Raw genomic sequence first — 19,774 nt, 5'->3', positions numbered from 1 at the left:
ATGAAGGCCCAACAGTACATCTTTAGCGTCATGGTGGCCAGGACTAATGTGGATATAGACTTTTTTCTTCATAAGCACTTTTCACAAGAGGTCTTTAGGGACACAAGACCCCGCCCCAGATAATATACTCATCAGCAATATAAATATAATAGAAGTTCACATGCCAACATTCAAAGTTAATATTTTTGAGCTAGAAACAACAAACCAGCTGTTGTTCTTTTCACTGTGACAAAACTTGGACTTTAAAGCTGAAAACAGAGGTGGATTGTTTCAAGGAGCAATAGCAGAATAACAGACTTTTTTGTCAGGGAGGATTTATTAAATGTATTACGGCCAGGCACAGGGGAGAGAGCTACCAGCATTAAATTAGGTGAGCCACAATGTTTTGTTTTGACAGCTTGTAAAATCATTTTTAACATGTTAATATTATTCAGCCATGAAATCGATGCAAATCGGAGTTGTGATCCCAGCTGGGCTTGGGTCCAGCATTTCTTGATTCTGCGAGGGTCCGTGTCCTAGCTTTAATATGCTGAGAGTACAGTTTGCTTCCATATTTTTGGGCTCGAGTTCTTGGACCTGTGAGGAAAACTAGCTGCCAAACCAAAGGTTGTGTTTTTCTAGAAGACAGAATTTCCTTCCAGAGTTATATGACAGCTTCACGGTCAGTGATCTTTGTGAAGATGAGCAGAACTTACAAGCGCTTATGGACAAACCAGACTTTAAGTGCTATACATTTTCCTCCTGAGTTTGGCTGATTTGATTGTACCATGTCAAGAAAAAGCCATCAAGTTTAAAGGTAGGTCTTAACATACGTCCACACCTCCATTTACCTCAAATTATGTTAAACTGCCAATAAGAAACTCCCAAAGCCATGGAATAACTTCCTGGAATAACTTCCTGGAATTTCCAACGTGTTTAAAGACACAATGAGTCAGCGTGTGTAAACCTATGGCCCACTGGAGTGTGATAGTTTGACTTAAAAAAGTCTGTCTCTAAAGAGTTGTTGGAAAAACTGTGTTTTTTATTAAGTAGACGTCCCAGATGGTTTGCAGAGGTGAACTTAAGTAAAAGAAAAACAAATTTCATTCCTCTTTAGAGACACCGTGACTGTCCCTTTTGTTTTTCCAACTATCTCACTGTCCCATACAAAGCCGTCACCTCAGGGCTACAGTAATCCTGGACGGCTCCAGTTACCACTGCTTTGAGATTTGCAGGAGGAGGAAAAAAAAAAAAAGAAGAGAAAGACTGATACTGAGCCAAAGGAAAGAACACAGACAGGTCTCGGATATCTGCGCCGACTCCGCTCCAGTGGCAACATTATCGAACGATACAGATAGTGTGGTCCAAGGCAGGGATTACCCAAACACTCAGCAATCTGCTCTGAAGTCAGTCAGGGGGAAGAGGTGAGGGGGTGTTTGGTCAGTGATAAAGTGGAAATGGGTACCGACAGTGATATGGAGGGTTGGCTGAGGGTGACAGAAAGAGGTGGGGGGCGGGGCAGGCATCTAACTCACTTTCTGTCATTGAGTCAGTGAACAGGAATGTTGGGCTGCATGACAAACCCTAAAAACCCCAACGGCTGAAGCACACACACACACACACACACACACACACAGAGTTCATCCACACCCTGAGCACAGGTGCCCATTTCATTACATCATCATCGTTAGACCACGCTGCCAGTCAACAACCCGCCATCTGGAGTCAGTTCACCTCCCACCATCTCTACCCCTGGCCCTACCCTAAGGGTCTTTTTTCATCACCAATTCTTTCTGCTCACATTAATCTTGACTTAGTTGTTATCTACAAGACAAAAGGTCTCCTTCTGTTTTGTGTCAATGTGTCTATATAGGAGTCTTGAAACAGATTCTGGATTCACTTAGTGCAAACACAACATTTATTAGGTCAACCAAACATTTAAAAGGTCCATTCATCCATGATTTTCTAACTCACTTCATCCAATTAAGGGTCACGGGGAGCTGGAGCCTATCCCAGGTGCCACCAGGGGAGCAGTGGGGTACACCCTGGACAGGATGCCAATCCATCACAGGGCCAACACAGTGACAAACAGCCATGCACACACACACACACACACACACACACACACACACACACACACACACACACACACACACACACACACACACGCACACACACACACTCACTCCTACAGTCCATTTAGAGTCTCTAATTAACCAAACATGAATGTTTTTGGATGGTGGGAGGAAGCCAGACTACCCGGAGAGAACCTATGCATGTACGGGTGGAGCATACAAACTCCAAAACAGAAAAGCTCCAGCTGGGAATTGAACCAGGAACCTATTGTCATTTAAATGCATTATGTAAAACTGCTGGTTTAAAAAGTAAAAAAAATATTAAATAATTAAAATGATCAAGAGACGGTGTGGAAACTAGAAGCATAACGTTACTATGAACTGTCTTGCAAAACATCTACCGAAGTTAGTGTGCTAACCAGTTAGCGCCCATCTCGAAATCAAAGAACAAACTTCTACAAGGACTTCATCACACAACGTCACCTTTGTAAAATCTGTGACTACATTTCAGTCACCATCTCGACTCATGACCATGCCTTTAAAGCTGCCGTCGGCAGGTTTTCAAAATTCCGAGTCTAAAGTCGGAAAATTCGAACTGATACAACTTTCAGGTCCCTCCCCCAACCCCTCCCCCTCTGTGGACGAGGTTGTGCACGTGAGTTCACACCAGTGTGCGCACACACAAGCTGGGGGCAGACTCACGCTCAGCATGGTTGGTGACTGTTCTGCTCAGATAATAGATAAATAATAAACCTAACGTGATTGGTTAAAAACAGCCGGGAGCGCTCGATTTTTGCAAACACGATTACAGGCTTTAGAGGGAGCTACAGAATTCGTTATTTTTCCTAAACAGCCTATTTAATATTCTACTTCCAGAATCCCATGACAGTTCAAGCTAATATGACTAAAAAAAAGTTGCCGACGGCAGCTTTAATGAAATGCTAAAATCTGTGGGTTGGGACACTGCTGACAACCTCATGTCATGCAAATCTGATTACCATGTTCTGTTGTTGCTGTGCTTGTTTACATGCTGTGATTCGGTAATTAGTACTAACCCAAGTTAAGGCTGAGTTATACTTCTTTTAACTGCCCTTGCGCTTGCGTCTTGCGCGTATGTTAATGGCTCGAGACGTTTATACTTCATTTTGCTTTGTCGGCGCTTGCGTGTGCTGCGTGGCGATTCACCGCCAGGACAGTAGGTGGAGTAGCGGGTTTTTTCAATGACAAGCCTACTATGATGAAAGCAAATTCACCGCCAGGACCTCTTCGAGTGGATTCATGCTTCTTCTTCTTGTAAATAGCCGGTATTTTGTCAGATTTTCAACACCTTGGGGGTCTAAATGACTACTTTCTCGCCTGAAAATGTTTCAAATGTTGCTAAAGTTATATATTTACAGAGTTTATAGCTTAAGGGAAATCAGCTTTTCAGGCTGGCTGATTTGGGCTCGGACAGGAGTGAAGTGCACTGTGTGTAAACGCTCTGCATACTGTCAGATCGATGAGTATGCCGTTTTCAAGTTGTAGGCGGTTTCGAACACAGCCAGTGGCTTGTGCTTGCGTCTTGCGTAAAGTTTAGAAAATTGAGGTGACACACGCAAGCACGCAAGGGGGGGCTTGCAACCGCGCAAGGGCTTGCGTTGCGTCTTGCGTCTTGCGTCTTGCGTCTTGCGTCTTGCGTTGCGTCTTGCGTTACCGACTATAAACCAGGCTTTACTTTTGAGCCTGATGGGCGTGTCATAGTTTGCTACAATAGCTGGGTTTCTATTGACATTTTAGGCATTTAGAAGAAGTGAATAAGAGAGGGGGAATGAAACTATAAAATATAAAACATTATTAGAAATTAATGCACAAAATTGTTTATGCCATCTTGAGTTGGTTTTTGCCTGTTTTGAAGAAGACTTGATGCTCATTAGTGTGAGAGACGACTTTTAAAATCACTTCTGACCTGCAAATATCAAAATTAAACGACTCAATGACATTTTCAAATTTGAGCAAACAAACGTCCAGATGCAATATCCCAAATATTCCCACGGATTAAAGTCATTTGAGAAAAAGGGCTGTCACAGCAAGTTTTTTTGGCTCCATGAGGTTTGTTTCCAGTTTGAACAACTACTTCTTCTACAAATACAACCGCAAGAAATGTAGCCAACATTGCCACCCTGACAACACTGCACAGCTTAGTTTAGACTTCAAACTTGCTCACGGAAACGTGTCGAATCGACTTTTCTTTGTCGCAGCTTTTCAAAAGGTCAGTTCATATTGATTCGGTGGTGAATGGAAACCCGGCTCATCACATTTGCAGTAAAGTGACAGCAAATCAGAGTTTTTGACAGGTGAAACGCTGACCTGACAATGTCACCACTTTAAAAGATAAACACTGAGAGCAGTACTAACAGCTTTGCAGCACAATGCAATTCAGTGTTTAATCAAAATACTGTAGCTGCTGATACCCAATTTGCCAGTTATCAAATCAGTCAATTCCATTATCAAGGTGAGAGTTTTGTAAAAAAACATAATTGTTAGTCTGGTTCTGTGCTAGATAACAACTACACAGCTGAGTTTAATTAAACTTCATGGATCTGTCATGAGCAAAAGAAAAATAACTCAATCAATTTTGTTGCAGGTTCAGATTACTGTCTTTGAAACTGTGAGCACGATGAGGGTTTGCCGTATTTTCCTCTGGTTTGAGACATGTTCAATGTAACACATTCAATTTTTAAGTGTATTGGAAAAAAAGTCAGCTCGAAAGTAAGCAAAGAGACGAATAATCAACATCTGATTAAAACAAAAATCCATCGTCTTTCTTCTGCAGTCAGAAGGTGGACTGCACTGCAACACTCCTCTGATTTCACCTGGTTGGCTCACATTCAGCTCCTCTGGTGCTCCCCTCCCCGACATTTTGACTGACATTTTCATGAAGTGCCTGTGCATTAGCAGTCTTGACGAGCCGGGAGCGGAGGGGGGGCTGCTGCCTATCTCACTCTCCTATTACACACGACTGGCTGGCAGACAGGCAGAGGACACAGGATAGCCTGTTGATAGTGGATGGAGAATGAGCCTTACAGATCTGAGAATGTGAGGGGAATGTTAGAGCTGCGGGACAGACGTTTACTTCAGCCGTGGAAAGGAGCCCAGGGAGGAGGAGGGGGGTAAAAAGGTTTTGAAAATCCCATCATCTGAGCTGTTTCGAATGTTTATGGAGAGAAAACTTTGACATTTCTTTGTGACCTGTGTTTATGACACCATACCTGGGTTAAAGTGCCACTCGTGTTCCGCTGACGACACCAGCACCGCCAGAACTGTGACCACGGTGACAGGAAACAGTCGCGCTGTTGTCGAGGCCATGACAGCAGCAACACACCTGGTTACCTGTCCGGAGACACGCAGATGGCCACAGGCATACCTGTCACAGAGAAAGACAGATTTAGGGCTTCATCCAACTGTTGAAAGTGCATCATTTTTAAGTCAGTAACTTTCACATCCACATATGCAGCTGTAGCCGCAGGCTGCTGAGTTCAAAGGCTCACTATCACCATCAATAACTCAACTCTCTCAACCATATCCTCTTTTTCCAAAGCACGGCGCTCGTCTCACAATCAGTTGTTTCTCAACATTTTGAATGGCCCAAACCCCTGAGGAGGCACAAAGCCAAATAACAGAGACCACTTTCACAGACCAATTTGTTTGTTCTCTCTGGCACAACAATGCAGTCATACAATAATAGTTTGCTGCATTTAGAAAGCCTACAAACCGCTTGGTAATTGAGGATGAGTATAATTAGCCCTCCCAGGTTATTCCCAGTGAATTTTGTTCTTTCTGTATTTGAAATGACAATCATTTCCCAGCATTATTTCAAACCCCCCGTCTCTTAATAGGATGGAGCATATTTGGAGCAGCTGGTTGAAGGTTTGTTTGGAGTGAAAACCAAAAAGATGAAGCAGCAAAGACTGAAAATAAGCGACGGAGGACAGATGAAAAGGAGTATTATGCTTTGTAATTTCAGTGCCATATAAGGCTCTTAGTGCATGCAGATCTCCAAAGCTGCAAAAGCCAAAGAATTACTAATAATAAATAGATTAAATTATTCTCTCTGACAGACAAAACTTGAAGGCCGACACACAACCCTCCCCCAAAAGACAGTTACCTTGGCCTGAAGAGATTTGCTTCGACCAAATATTCAGCATTGTTTGTTTCACATCCGCAAATACTGACCCTGTCTATTGTCTAGAAGCAGATATGGCTGATAATTCACATGATCACTTAAGTAAATAACATTCCTGGCATCATTCTTTTCTAATGTTCAAGATCAAAATCTGGATAAAACTTGTGCATGGAAACACAATTAATGAGCATCTACCTGCTTTGCACCATTTTTGACCCTCAGAATAAACTGTAGCTTTTGACGGGGGGCTCTTAAAGAGACAGGAGCTCAAATAGAGCACCGCAGACAGAAGGGGGCAAGAGGTGCTGAGGCAATGTACAATATGAGAAAATAAATGTTTGCTGAATAATATAGCCTGTAATCATATTCTAATAGACTCCCAAATACAATCATGAATGAGCTCAGAGGACGTTATAGAACTGTGTGAATTGCAGGTTCATTACATCAGAAATTTTGAAAATATTCTGGAGCAGGACTCACTAGATCTTTGAAAGCTTTAAAGAAACAGACGCTCAGACTCTTAGCTTTATCCAGGTGCATCTAATAAACTGACAGGAAATATGGCAGAGCTGCATTACATCCTCCTTTCATGAAGGCTGCAGTGTTGAAGCTGATTTAGAGGTGTTTATTTAACTTTTTGATCCTTTGAGTTTGGAGTGCTGTTGAACTGTTTTTGATAAGCAGAGCTCCAGAGTTTCTACAACCTCTCTTTATGAAAGTATTGGCTTTAATAAAGGAAGGCTGTGCTGCAGCTTGTAACTGAACTTATGCGTGTAGAACATTTTCAAAAGTCAATATTTGAAAAGAATAAAAATAAAAACCTAAATAAGTAAATCTGACAACAAACGGGCCCATTTTTTTTTAGCTCCGTCCCTGTATACGTTTAACTTTTTTTAGTGTTTGAAGAAGATTTCAAGGGGTTAAACAAGAAGAAAGAAGGAAACCTCATGATAAGTGGAAGTCTGATCAGGGAGTGACAGCTGGGAAAGACAGAGAGGCCAGGCCGTCCTCCCTGTAGACCCTCTGTGTTTCGGCTTCATCTCTGGCTAGACTGGGACAGGCTGACAGCTGACACACAGCTGTAGTGACAGAAGAGCGGAGGGGGGTCGTCGCTAAGGAAGGCAGAGAGGAGAGGGAATGTATGGAAACCGAGAGAATAGTAGCTCAGGCACACCAGGGAGGAGACAGGAGACCAAGAGCAGCGATGACATGAGTACATGTGTGTGAGTATTTGGACGGAGGGAGGTGGTGTAAAGAGGATGACTTATGGCCTCGGAGTGCGTGGGTGCATGGGGCGCGTATGTGGGCAGAGAGGAGATCTCAGGGATAGCCAGCCTGTGCAGCTGTCCTGAATGGGAGACACAATGCAACCGATACATGGTGCATGTGTTCCAAGAAGAGAAATGGAGAGAAAGAGAGGCTGACTTTTTTTTTTTTTTCGAAAAAAAAACAAATGTGTGAGCACATATGCCAGATGACAACATGCTGAAATATGGTGCTTACTGGACTGAGCTCACTATACAAAATCAGAGCTGAGGATCTGATGAGTGGGGCCTTGAATCCAAGGCAGTCACCATAACAACCAGCATGAGATCAACAAACAGTCCCCACGACGGCATCTCATCGGTGTTTTGTTAGTAAGGGGGAAACAAGGGAGCAACCTTTAATCCAGCGCACAGAAGAGACATAAAGAAATCATAAACAAGAGCAAAAAAAAAAAAAAAAAAAACCATCTGCTTCAGCTAGCAGGAACAAAAGTGACCACAGCCATCTGAGAACATTGTTGTTGGAGAAGTCAAGTGGTGTTGAACAGCTGTGGTTAGCGCTGAGAGGGACGGAGAAGGGCCCGCTGTGTTCTGGAGGAGGCGGCACAGCGAGTGTGCAGACCAGTCTACACTCACATTTTGTCCCTGCTAATCCAAGAGCTGGACTAATGAATACTTATGAGCAGCTGCCGTTTCTGTCCCACGCAACACAACACAACTGACAAGAGGGACAGAGTCGAGAGCAGAAAGACACGCAGCGCAACTTTTTCAGTTAGCAGCCATTGCATCATTTAAGACAGTTTGCCAGTCACTATAATTAGATTGCTCCAGTGAAAAGCTGGCAAGACAGCCTTGGCTCTGCTTAGTGTCTTTTCTAGAGACCCTCATGCTGGACTTAGATGTTAGCATTCGCCATTTTTTCCAGTTGCTTAATAAAGCCAGTCCAAACCTGAGAGGTGACCTGAAGGATTTTCAGGTAATTTTGCCTGCTTGACTTAATTAAATGCAAACTGTGTGTGTTTTTCATCACTGCAGGCCGTTTTTTAAAGCATTTCATAACTTAAAGGCCATTTCTGTGATTTTCTACAGACCAGCCAGCCATTAGTTTCAGTTTGTGTCAGTGCAGTATAAAAATCAACTTGAAACCAGAGAGGTAATTAATCACAATCAATGCTTTTTTTCTGACAGATAAGCTATATCATCATCCTCCACAACTCCAGAGCACTGCTGAACAGCAGCATTAGCAAAGTTCCACTTATGAATTCCACACTGGCCCCCTTTGGCCATTACTTGATTAACTTTTAAAGTTTTGGGAGTGGAACGCATTAAACTAATGCCGCTTGACTTTGACAAAAACAGAAAGCTGTTCAAGATGCTGATAATTTCAATATACCGTAAGATATTTACCATTTTCATTATGTCAAGTAAGTTATCAATATGTGCTAAGTAGCACCAAGAGGTTTAATAGGAAAGTCAGTAGTTTTGCAGTTATGCTGGTTATTAAAATTAATATTTGTAAAATTAAGAGGAAAGTTAGAAGATCAAAGTCAACATATTTTCCCTTACAAGTACATGACTGATGAGCAAATGTGGAGAAATCTGCTCATGTTTTGAGCATTTCCACTTAAATTCATAAATGTGAACCTCCTGGTGGTGGAAAGAAGTCAGGGAACCACCAAAATTAGCAACCATAAATGTCTGTTTAAACGATAATAGCGATCGATCCAGTGGGTGTGGACACATTTTAGTCAAGTCAGCAGTGGTGGACACAGAGCGGCTCTACCTGCACGGCCAAAAGCAGCCATTGCTCTTCTTTGTTTTATAACATGCTATAAAATATCCCCAAAAAATGTGCAGTTTCTTATTTTTTTTTCTTAAAGTCCAGAAATCGTGAAATAATTTATGTGATTTGAAGCACAGAAAAGCATCGAGCCTTGCGTCTTTCCATTGAGGTCTTCTTGTTCCATACACAGCACACAACGTGTGAAGTCTGCAGTCATGGCCAGATAAAGTAACCCGCTGCCAGTTAGACATGACTAATGGCCACTGGGGAGACACAGAGTAGTCAGCTCTTTGTTTTGGATTTCCGTCAGTGTGTGAGGAAGCTGGTCGTGCGCACTATTACCCTTAGAGTCCAGAGGAGAAGGAAAAATGAAATCAAGCTTTAATCTCACAACACTTTGAAGGGTGAGATTGTGCCAGCCACAGAAACAAGGTCATCTGATGGAGGTCTTGAAAATGAGCTTGCTTGTGTGAGACTCAGGCATGAGTGAAGTGTTGATCCCTGTGGGGCCACAGTTTCCTCGTTCTTACCAAAGAACCACTCAAGGAGGAGGCATATAGCGGTTTGTTCATGGGGGATCTTTTATTCATCTTGGAAACAGTTTCCTCAGCTTACTTTGGTTAGAGTATTACTCAGAATAATCATTTCTCCAGTGTATAAACAACACAGCTTTTCTTTCTAAGTAATTTAGCCTCAAACTGAGAAAAAAAAACACCTCCAGGAAAAATTGCAACTACACTTTTAAAAAATAACCAATAAAGACGGCCCATTATTTGATGATTACACAGGAAGTCTGGCATCATGTCCTGTTTTTCATCATGCTGTTGGTCATCAAACTGTACATCTATGTGTCACGATTTTCCTCCGTTAAAAGGAAGTGTCACTCATGACTGTGGAATTTGATTTTGCAGTTTCACTAGAGGAGGCAACAATTAAAGAATGGATAAATCACTTAGAAGGCATGATGAGAGTTGAGGGCGAATGAAACGACAGCAAAAAAAACAAGTTTAATAGCATCAAGAAGAAAAAGACGAAGTAATATGTGACAGAGGGATGACAGAAGAGGGTGATGAATCATATTGAGGACCGGGTAAAAGTAAGCTTCCAGGAATAGTTTAGTAGTGCTTAACATCAAATGACTCATCAGGACAGCTCAGCACCCCCCCCCCAAAAAAAAATGCACATACCCAATTTAAAACACACTTTCCTGATGGCAATGACACACCAGGGCAGCATCATAAAGCAGTGAAGTGAAGCAGCAGAGCTCATAACAAATCTAATCCCCACTACTGAGAGTTCAGCACAGAGACCCAGGACCACTGGCTCAAGGGAGGCACATACCCCGGTAAAAAATGAACCCAATAAAGGTGGGTCAGTAGATTGCTGCTACACAAACCTGAAATCAGTCATGGCTACAGAAAGAAACTTCAGCTTCTTCCCCTTATGCTGCCTACATTATACTTTGTCTCCTCGGTCCATAGTGGCTGCAGCATTACACGGCGTATCTGCACCAGTTTCACTCCACACCAACATTTTGTAAGTGCAGGGGACAAAGCATAGCACCAAAGCCAGACCCATTTTGTTATGGTTGCTGAGATGGAGGGTTGGGGGAGGAATAAAGAAATGTATTCTTCAGCTTAGATGTGACTTCTCGAGGCGCGATGCACGCCATGCGGGCAAGATATGCACATCTAAACAAGCTTTTTTTTTTTTATAAAAGAAAGAATATTAAATGTGTGCATAAAATTGTAGATCACCATTTTCAAGGTGCCTTCAAGGGTAGAAAACAAAAACATTTCATAAGGTAAGCACTCACCTGCCTTATAGTACATGTTTCTCATAATTCAGTGATTCCAGCTGTTTGTCAGCCTAAAAAAAAACTGCAGTGCAGACATAGCACACACATGATTTTAGAAAATGAGAATAAATGTCCCCGTTATGTTGGTCATCAGAAAGAACTGAAAGTTTATCCACAACTTAAAAATGTTGAAGTCAGCAGATGGGCGTTTATGAGATAATTCAAACTCAGATATGGAAACTGGCATCTTTCAAACAGTCCCGTTTTGTTTGGGTTTCATGTTTCAAATGACTGAAATGAACCGAGCACCTCATGAGTTATTCTTGAATATTTTAAAGTGCGATAACCGATTTGTTCTACCTTTGTGCCGATCATGAGCTGCTGAAGGGTTTGCAAAAAGGAGGTTTGCAGGTTTGTCATCACGGAAACAAAAAAACTCAAAGCACAAAGCCAAACCAGGTTAGATCCAAAATTTGTCAAAGCTGATAACGTCTGACAGCCAAAAAAAAACAAACAAAAAAAATACTATTTAATCTGGCTGTTCAAGCTGAGTCATTGTGCTCCAGTACTGTAGCATCTGAAAAGGCGTTCAAAAGAAAACATGCCTGATTAGACACATAAGCAGAAAAAAAACAAACAACCGAGTAGAACTCAGGCTGCCTGGATTATATGCTTAAGGGAGAACCAAAATATAAATATATAAATCCAAAGATGGACTGTGAAAACACAAATGTGACAAAAGAACAGGGAGTATAACAAAAGGCAAAGAAGTGGAGGCCTTATATGAACTCCAGCTGTTTATTATCTGAATCGTGTGAACCAGATTGAAGTGCTCTTTCTGTGCATGCAAATGAAAAACTCCTTCTCATGGCAACAAATGTCCGACGTGTCCGTACATGCAGTTACACTGCGCTCAGCTCTTTTTTCTCCCGTTAATCTATCCGGAATAGACGAGTTCAGTTTCTGGTGAAAGTACGTTAATGAGAGGCTGGTCTCACCTCTACTTAAAGTGAAGTTATCTCCTACCTGAAAATTAGCCTGTGCTGCTGCTCTGAGGAAAATAAATGGCTTTGAGTTTGGTCTCAGCTAAAAAAAAAAAAAAAAAAAAAATCATAATGAAACCCCAGCAGTAATGAGGCAGCATTAGCTTGTTAATATGACGTTTTTGCAGCAGGGTGTGTTTGACACACAGGCTTTTTAGGGCTGCAGTGTGATGGTGAGACTCTGCCCATTCAATTTGCAGAGTCCAGCTGCCACCTGTCCGAGAACAAGTGAGAGGGAGAGGGGAGGATAAGGAGAAAGGAGAGGCATATAACAGCACAGTGCGACTCTCACATTGGGCAGTCAGAAAACCGCTCCAAACAGATGAGCAGAAGATATTCATGGAGGAAAAATTCCCAGAAGTAATCATACAGAGAAACTAGGAATGACAGAGTGAGCGTGGGACAAAAAGCAACTCTATGCCTGCAGGAGGTTAACAATTATTCATTCACTGAGCAGCTATTGAAATGGAGAGACAGGGAACAAGAGGAGACATGGAGGGAGAGAAGGAGGTAAGAAGAGAGGGGTGAAGAGCACAGCAGAGAAAAAGCACAGAGATCAGGTCAAACAGGAATGAGATCAGTGAGACTCGGCATTTTGAGCTGAAGTGAGAAGAACAGTCTGGCCTAACCCAGCCCTCTGACAGATGGCTCTTATGTTTCAGAAATTACAACTCAGGAGGTATGAAAGGCCTGTTAAATGTTTAGTAACCAGGTATATAGGGTATACAACAACAAAAAAAAAAAATCGAATATAAGATTAAAGAAAATAAGTGAAAGTCTGGGCTTTGCTAAAACTAACCGCACAAACACCTCTCTATTATGAGCCTCAGGCACAGGTTGATACCTCTATCACGCTGGCAGTCCTCCTCCTCCCTCTCAGCAGAAAACGCCTCCTAAAAAGAGCTAAATTACACATCACATAACAGTTCCCTGATGTTAATGTACCCCTTCAAAGCTGTGAGGGTAGAGACAGACATCCAGCCCACTCAGTGTGGCAGTTGTTGCAGCTAAAATTCATCATACGGAGAAAAGAAATATTGAAAAAGAAGGTAACCTTTGATGTTTAACACAGTTGTCTTTCATGCTCCAAGAAGGTTTCAAAAGGACCTACTTTACCAGGAGCCATTACTGGTTATTAGTAGTGTGCCGAACAAAGTGAGGTACAGCATGTGCTGGCAGATAGGGTGAAAACATAGCCACACTGAGGATTTGAAATGAGGGGCAAGAGAGCAAACAGAGCCCATGCAGGCTTTGAAATGTGCCTTCATCTTTCATAAGATTTGTCTCAACTTGAAGTAGTTTCTGAGATGTGTCAACGAGCGCAGTTTGCAGCTGGTTTCAGCTCACTGGAACCTGCTGTTCTCCTCCTTTCACACCATTGCTTGAACATCATACCGGTAAAAGATTTTAATTAAACCTCTTGTGACCTCCAGAGTCTGACGAATTACCTGAAGTGATGTCCTATGAGTCAATTCATCCTATGAGGTTAAGGGCTTAGATTTGAAAATTAAAAAAAAAAATCTTCAGGCAGGGAGTTCCGAAGAAGTGAGTTAAACTAACATCTCTAGCCTGTTCCTCGTCTCTGCTCTATCCGCTAATAACACAACCCATTCGAATCCCCCACTGAGCTGTCAACAGTTGGCTTGCGTGGTGTATAATGTGGGTGCTGGGTTTGGACATGGAAGAGGAGAACATGGAATAAAAACTAATTTAAAAAAATATATAGCAACTGCATCACAGTCCAACAGTGCTGTCATTATTTATGAATATTGCATCATTTCATAAAGTCATGAAATATGTATTACAGCTAAGAAATGATATATTACGCTGCCATTACCTGTCGGCCTTTGGATTTTTTTACTTTACTGCATGTTGATGCTGAACCAAAGTGATAATGAAATGTCTTCAGACCCTATTTTCTATCAGCTCATCTTAACATGGATTCTGTTTTTTTTTTCCCCCGTCTTCACACAGTTGTTCGCAATGACAAAGCGATAACAGCTTTTCAGAGAGTTCTGTTAATTTACTAAAAATGGGAGAGAAAAAAAAGTAAAGCATCCAGTTTACATAAGTATGAGAGCCTTAGTTTTGACATAACTGAGCTCTGGTACATCTTATATCTACCAGTGAGATCCCTGAGATGCGTCTACAGTCCCTCTGTGCCGAAATGAATTCACTGGACATAATTGGGAAAGGCACATCCACCCATTAAAGGCAGCTGTGACAATGCTCAGATCTGGGTAAGTATGCCTTCAATTTCTGCATCATCCAAAGTGTTTAAAATCACAACAGTCTCTATTATTCTAAAATGAAAGAAGAATCTAAACCACCAACAAACTTTTAAGCCAAACAGACGGTGGTGAAGAGCCTTGGCCAAACAAGTAACCGAGAGCTCAGTGATCACCGTGCGTGTCTTATGTGTCACCAAATGTAAAACCAATCGTACTTCCAATTTAGGCATGCTGTTTGGCTGCTCATTTCAAAGTGTATCCTCTTCTGCTTCCTGGGAGTTGCCGTTTGCAAAGTCCTCTTTGGGACTAAACATCATCCGAGCGGGCAACGTCCAAAAAGGGCTTTGCACCGCGCAAGATGATTAGATAATAAGGCAATTCCCAAAGGAGTCGATCTTGGAAGCCAGAAACTAAACATCCCGTGATTATCACCCCTACAGTCACACATGGTGGTGGCAGCATCATTGTTTTATCTTCCAACGAGTACTGGGAGATTATCCAGGAACACAAAAAAAAATAAAGATAAATATGGCGCAATCCTTCACATTCCAGAGCGTTCTAATGTCTAGACATTAATGTCTAGAACAATAATAAGACAATGACAATGCTGTTGTGAAAACAAAGCTGTTACAAAGGCAGTTAATTTCTTACTGTATTCCAGAGCTGCTGAGGTTTCAAGATAAGATACCAACACATTCAAAAAGCTGTGCCTCCAAACCAATCCGTTCCCTTTAAACATTTGAAAAATAGAGACAGGGCTGTGTGGACAGTGAAGAGAGTCTCTTCTTTCTTCCATCCCTCTCAGAGTCAGAAATAATTGAGACTGTTTTACTCACTTAGAAGCATCTTCAATTGAGATAACGCAGCAGGTGGAAAGGCCTATGTAGCCTTTGACAGAGATTGATTATTCTAAAGCTTATTCCTGCTGACTTTCAAAGACTTGCAACAAACGTGAATACTTTTCTGCATTAAAATCAACACTGAACCATAGAAAAAATGGACTCGCCATTTTCTCATACAGCGTATCAATGTGCAGAACATTCATACTTACATCCGCATTCATCTTATAAAATGTTAAGAACCAACTCGTGCCAGTGGCCAAATCAAACTCTTTTTGTTCTGAGACATTTACAATAAAGCCCACTGTCATTTTTGAAGCATTTCTATGTTTGCTCTTTGCTTGATGCAGAGGGTATTTACAACAGCCAGTGTTGCATAAGGCAGAATAAGACTGAACCTGCCTTAGCTGCCTCAGAGATACACCTGCAGCACAATCACTTCTTAAAATACAATCATAAATCATCAGATCTACTCCTGCTTTGATGTGGCGGTGATACCTACCAGCTTTATTAATTTACACATTCACAGGGTCACGCTTTCTTTTTTCTTTTTTTGCCAGCTTTCCTTCACGTTTGACTGCAGCAGCTGCAATTGTTTACAGCCTGCTACAGTATTGTAATTATATGAGATTAAGACTATAGTTTTCTTGTTTTGTTGGAAAACTCCAGGTCCATGACTGAGTTTGGACATCCGATGCCAACAAGCTTTTTTCTTTCTTTTTTTTACATGAACCCACACATATCCAGACTGGGAAAACCAGTTTTTTTAACCAGCGCTTTTCACACCACTTAGCGAGATGTCCGTTGTTAGGTTTCTTCAAGCCAGTTAACCCGATGCCCTGAATAGGCTGAACCTGCTTTGCAGTACAGTGTCCTGTGCTGACAGCAAATGTTGTGACCCGATGTGTCCCAACCAACCGGGTTGAGTTTGATTGATTGTGCAAAAATGAATGAGAAACTTCCTAAAAGACAGAAGATTGTAGCTTTTAAGATCATTCCTAATGAAGGGTCTGAATACTTGTGTGTTTTTCCTTATAAATTAGCACCATTTTCTTTGTTATTCTGGGGAATTATGTGTACACTCATCCGTTATACATGAGACAGAAAAGAGCTAAATTCAAGTGGTTCTGTAAACATTTCGTAATGACTGTGACATTAAAAGCAGGCCACCTTTCATTTTCAGAACCCGTAAAGAGGTATTTCTGTAAGTTGTTGAGCTAAAATGAGACACAAAGCCCAGCTGACAAATTCTTTTAAGGAAAGTTTAACCCCAGATTGCTTACATCTGAACGTTGCAATCTATCTCGAGCATCCTCGAAGGAAAGAGCAAACAGATAAATAATCAGACACAGAGAGGATAGGAGAAGGGAGGCTGGTGATAAGACGGATGAGCAGGGGGAGGAGGGGGGTGAATGAAACATCTAGTGCCTCTTCAAAGGGAATGTAGAAATAGAAGATGAAGAAGGAGAATCTGTGCTCCACATTAGAAGTAAAGAAAGTGACAGATTGCCAGAATGATCTGTTAGGGGATCAAAAGTATGCCTGATGTCAGTGGGGAAGGAGGGACAGGGGGATGAAGCAATGATACGAGAGAAGGTAGGACTTTAGAGATGGAGATTCACGAGGACGAAGTCGATTTGAGAACTCACTGACAACTAATGCCTAAGAAAATCCTGGATCCTTCTTTGAAGTCTCACCACCCCGAACGTGATTAATTTGTTTGTCTGACAGTGTTGTTGAGCTTTCTACGCATGTGACCACACATTTGACAAATGCAATTGAAAAGTCTAGACTTGAGGGAAATTGGTTTAGGAAGGCAGGGTGGCCAACAGAGTCTCTCTTGCAATTGGTTTCATTTCCCAATAAAGGAGGACTGTAGCGAGAGAAGGCAAGTAACCGTGTTGTGTCTTTGGACATCAATGAATTCTTCCACTGGCCTTTCCGCTCAGTCTGTCGGGAGCCAATTATGAGCGAACACAGACCTTCTGCCTAGTACAAGATTGCTGCAACAAGACACACACACACGGAGAAACTGTTCTTTTGTATTGAAAATACCATTATCAACATTGTGCTCTTTCATGTGGTTAAGTAGCCACATTAGTGTCTTTGCTATTAGGATCACGCAACTGTGCAAAACATGCCCTTCAGTCCTTGAGCAGAATCTGCAGTGAACCGACACAAATTCAAAGCTAACCCCCCTTTTGGGCTTCCTGTTCACGTCCACCTGCTGACAGTCTTTTCATGGTGGTCAACAACCAGAAAACACAATTCACAAAGGATAGTGTCCACCAAAACAATGGCCCCAGATAGAGAACAACAAACTGAGGTCAATGATCCACCAGACTGAAACGGGGCTCCCATCTTAGAAAACTCTCCAGCTTTTGGTTGGATTAAAGCTTGCATGCATCAATGTGCCTTCGATCACAAAACAACAGCAATCATGCAACACAATCTTCAATTTTTTTCATTTGTCATGCATTAAAAAAATTAAAAAATATATATATATTTTTTTAAAAGCACTCCAAGACTTGAACTGTTGAGTCTCAAAAGGACAACAAAAAACCAAACACTTCTCAGATTCTGTTGGACAAATCACTTCCCTACATACTACATACTACATACTCCTCCACAAATCATCTTCAGCAAATAATGCCATTTTGCTCCCAAGTCTGCCAAGTCAAATCAATAAACAATGTTCACAGAGTGTGTGCATGCACACTTGTACTCACAGAAGAGATCTATCCAACTATTTGAAATATTCGGCGTCTCCTTTGCTGGACTGCACAGCTGATAAAAAGCAGCTTTGAGGAGGCAATGTCTCTCGTGGGACGCTGTGGGAGAATTAGCAGCCAGATGCCCATTAGACAGTGATCCAGCACACATGTGCTTTCTGGGAGGGACTGTGCATCAATACTCCGAGATCCTCCTCAATTTATGCTCCTAAAGTCACTACAGAGGCAGAGAGGGAGGGACGGGGAGAGAAAATGGCATTTTATTGCCTCCATCTATTGGTGAATAGCACAGGCACCTCCACCACCTCCTCCTACTCCTCCTCCTCCCAACAGTTTAACAATACTACACCTCCTCTAGATTGCCTGCTCAGTCCCCTGGCCAGCAAACAAGCCTACACCCACCGAAGCCCATTGTGAACTGCTCATCACTCAGGAACAAGCTGGCAACAGAAACGCATGCAATCACGTCCACATTCTCACCCCTCTTCAACGAAATGTGCAGTTTTTCACTTAAAACCTCCAGACTTCAGCACGGTCCAGGTCTCAGAAACGTTTATTTCACCACATGATCGATTTACTGCCTCCGCCCTTTTTCTTCTGACTCAAACTCGAACAAAAAGTGGACATCCTGTTCAAAGTCTAAAGCTTCCAGCAGTTAGTTCATCCCCCAGAGTCTAAACTGTTTTCTGTGTCAACACGGGCCTCCTCTCCAGCGGTAGGCTGTCCCGTGCTGGTTTCAGGTTTGGTTCTGGGGGTCAGAAGTGAGGGAAATCAGAGATGAAGGTCTCTCCAGAGCGAGGTCACCTGTGGTGCCTTAAGGTCGCCATGGGTGTGATGACCACCAGCTGGATGTGTGGAGGTCGTAATAAACGCCAGGAGCCATTCATCAGGGCTGCTGCAGTTTTTAAAGCTTGACATGACCCGGGGAATAGCTGTTGTTTATCTGGAGGGGTTTGGAGAATGAGCCGCAGAGCAAAGGAAGTGAAGGCAAAAGCCAAGCCCACGTTACGCTTTGGGACTTGAGGTCCTTGAAGTCCGATGAGGCGAAGTGAAGTTTTTAATTGATGAGGTGAGGACTGACTAAAGAAATCCAATGTGAAAAATAGATGTGTGAAAGCGGTTATCTCGTCTCGTCCAAAAACATGACTGGATAACGTTTCTGTGGCATGGCGTGGAGGTCTAGACCATGATGTGCTGTATCAGAATACTTCGTCTGTGCCGTCGGTAGATGCCACAATGAGGCCGCCGCACAGAGACGGAGACGCGGCGCAACTAGACCTCTTCTGCGCCTCCAGCGAGCCCGTGGCCGGCGTCCAGTGCAGCAGCACCCGGATCTCAGCGAGACTTACAGACGCCTTGCCACAAAGTGAGAGGCAGACAGACATACACACAGACAGACAGCTGGAAATATCCGCCGCAATATTATTGTAGTCGCTTATTATGGAGTAAAGCGCAGTGAGAAGACTGGCGCGGAGGATTTACGCGAGTGCGTCTGTACTTACCTAAAAAACGGGGAGAAGTGCGCTTCGACAGCAGTCCAAACTTTGGTATTAACTGTGTGTCTTGTAAGCAGTGCCCAGAGCAACGCGGGTCCACAGAATAATTCAGAATAATTCCAAAAGAGCCCCGAGGCAGCCGTTCAGTGAACGACCTCAGCCAAAACTCAGAAAACAAGAAAAAACTCGCAAAAACGCACCGGCTGACATTAGATTTTCACTTGACACCGTAGAGATACGTGCCTTTAAAAGTCGTAAACGAAGAGGGGAAATATTACAAACTCGAATTTGACCGTCAACGGTCTCTGCGCTCCGACCCCTCGCTGAATGCGCACCCCGGACACACCGCCTGCTCTCGGGGCTCTGCAGCC

General features: G+C 42.6%; 1 protein-coding gene across 4 annotated transcripts in view; it reads right to left on the bottom strand.

Annotated features, from left to right (window-relative positions):
* ddr1 (discoidin domain receptor tyrosine kinase 1) overlaps window positions 1-19,774 on the bottom strand; it is a 51,715-nt gene extending 31,941 nt beyond the window's left edge. For 3 of the 4 annotated variants that reach the window (XM_075465853.1, XM_075465856.1, XM_075465855.1), the window contains exons 1-2: window positions 19,410-19,774; window positions 5,303-5,457 (exon numbers count right to left, since the gene is read on the bottom strand). In XM_075465853.1, the coding sequence (XP_075321968.1) occupies window positions 5,303-5,399 (97 nt within the window). In that variant the 5' untranslated portion in view covers window positions 5,400-5,457; window positions 19,410-19,774. Of the gene's footprint in view, window positions 1-5,302; window positions 5,458-17,904; window positions 18,065-19,409 lie in introns of those variants that run through there. The other variant, XM_075465854.1, reaches the window with a different exon arrangement.

This window comes from Odontesthes bonariensis, chromosome 5 (genome assembly GCF_027942865.1).
Source record: "Odontesthes bonariensis isolate fOdoBon6 chromosome 5, fOdoBon6.hap1, whole genome shotgun sequence".
NCBI classification, from domain to species: Eukaryota; Metazoa; Chordata; class Actinopteri; order Atheriniformes; family Atherinopsidae; genus Odontesthes; species Odontesthes bonariensis.
The sequence above is the reverse complement of the archived record's forward strand: the minus strand, read 5'-3'. Positions and strand labels throughout refer to the sequence as shown.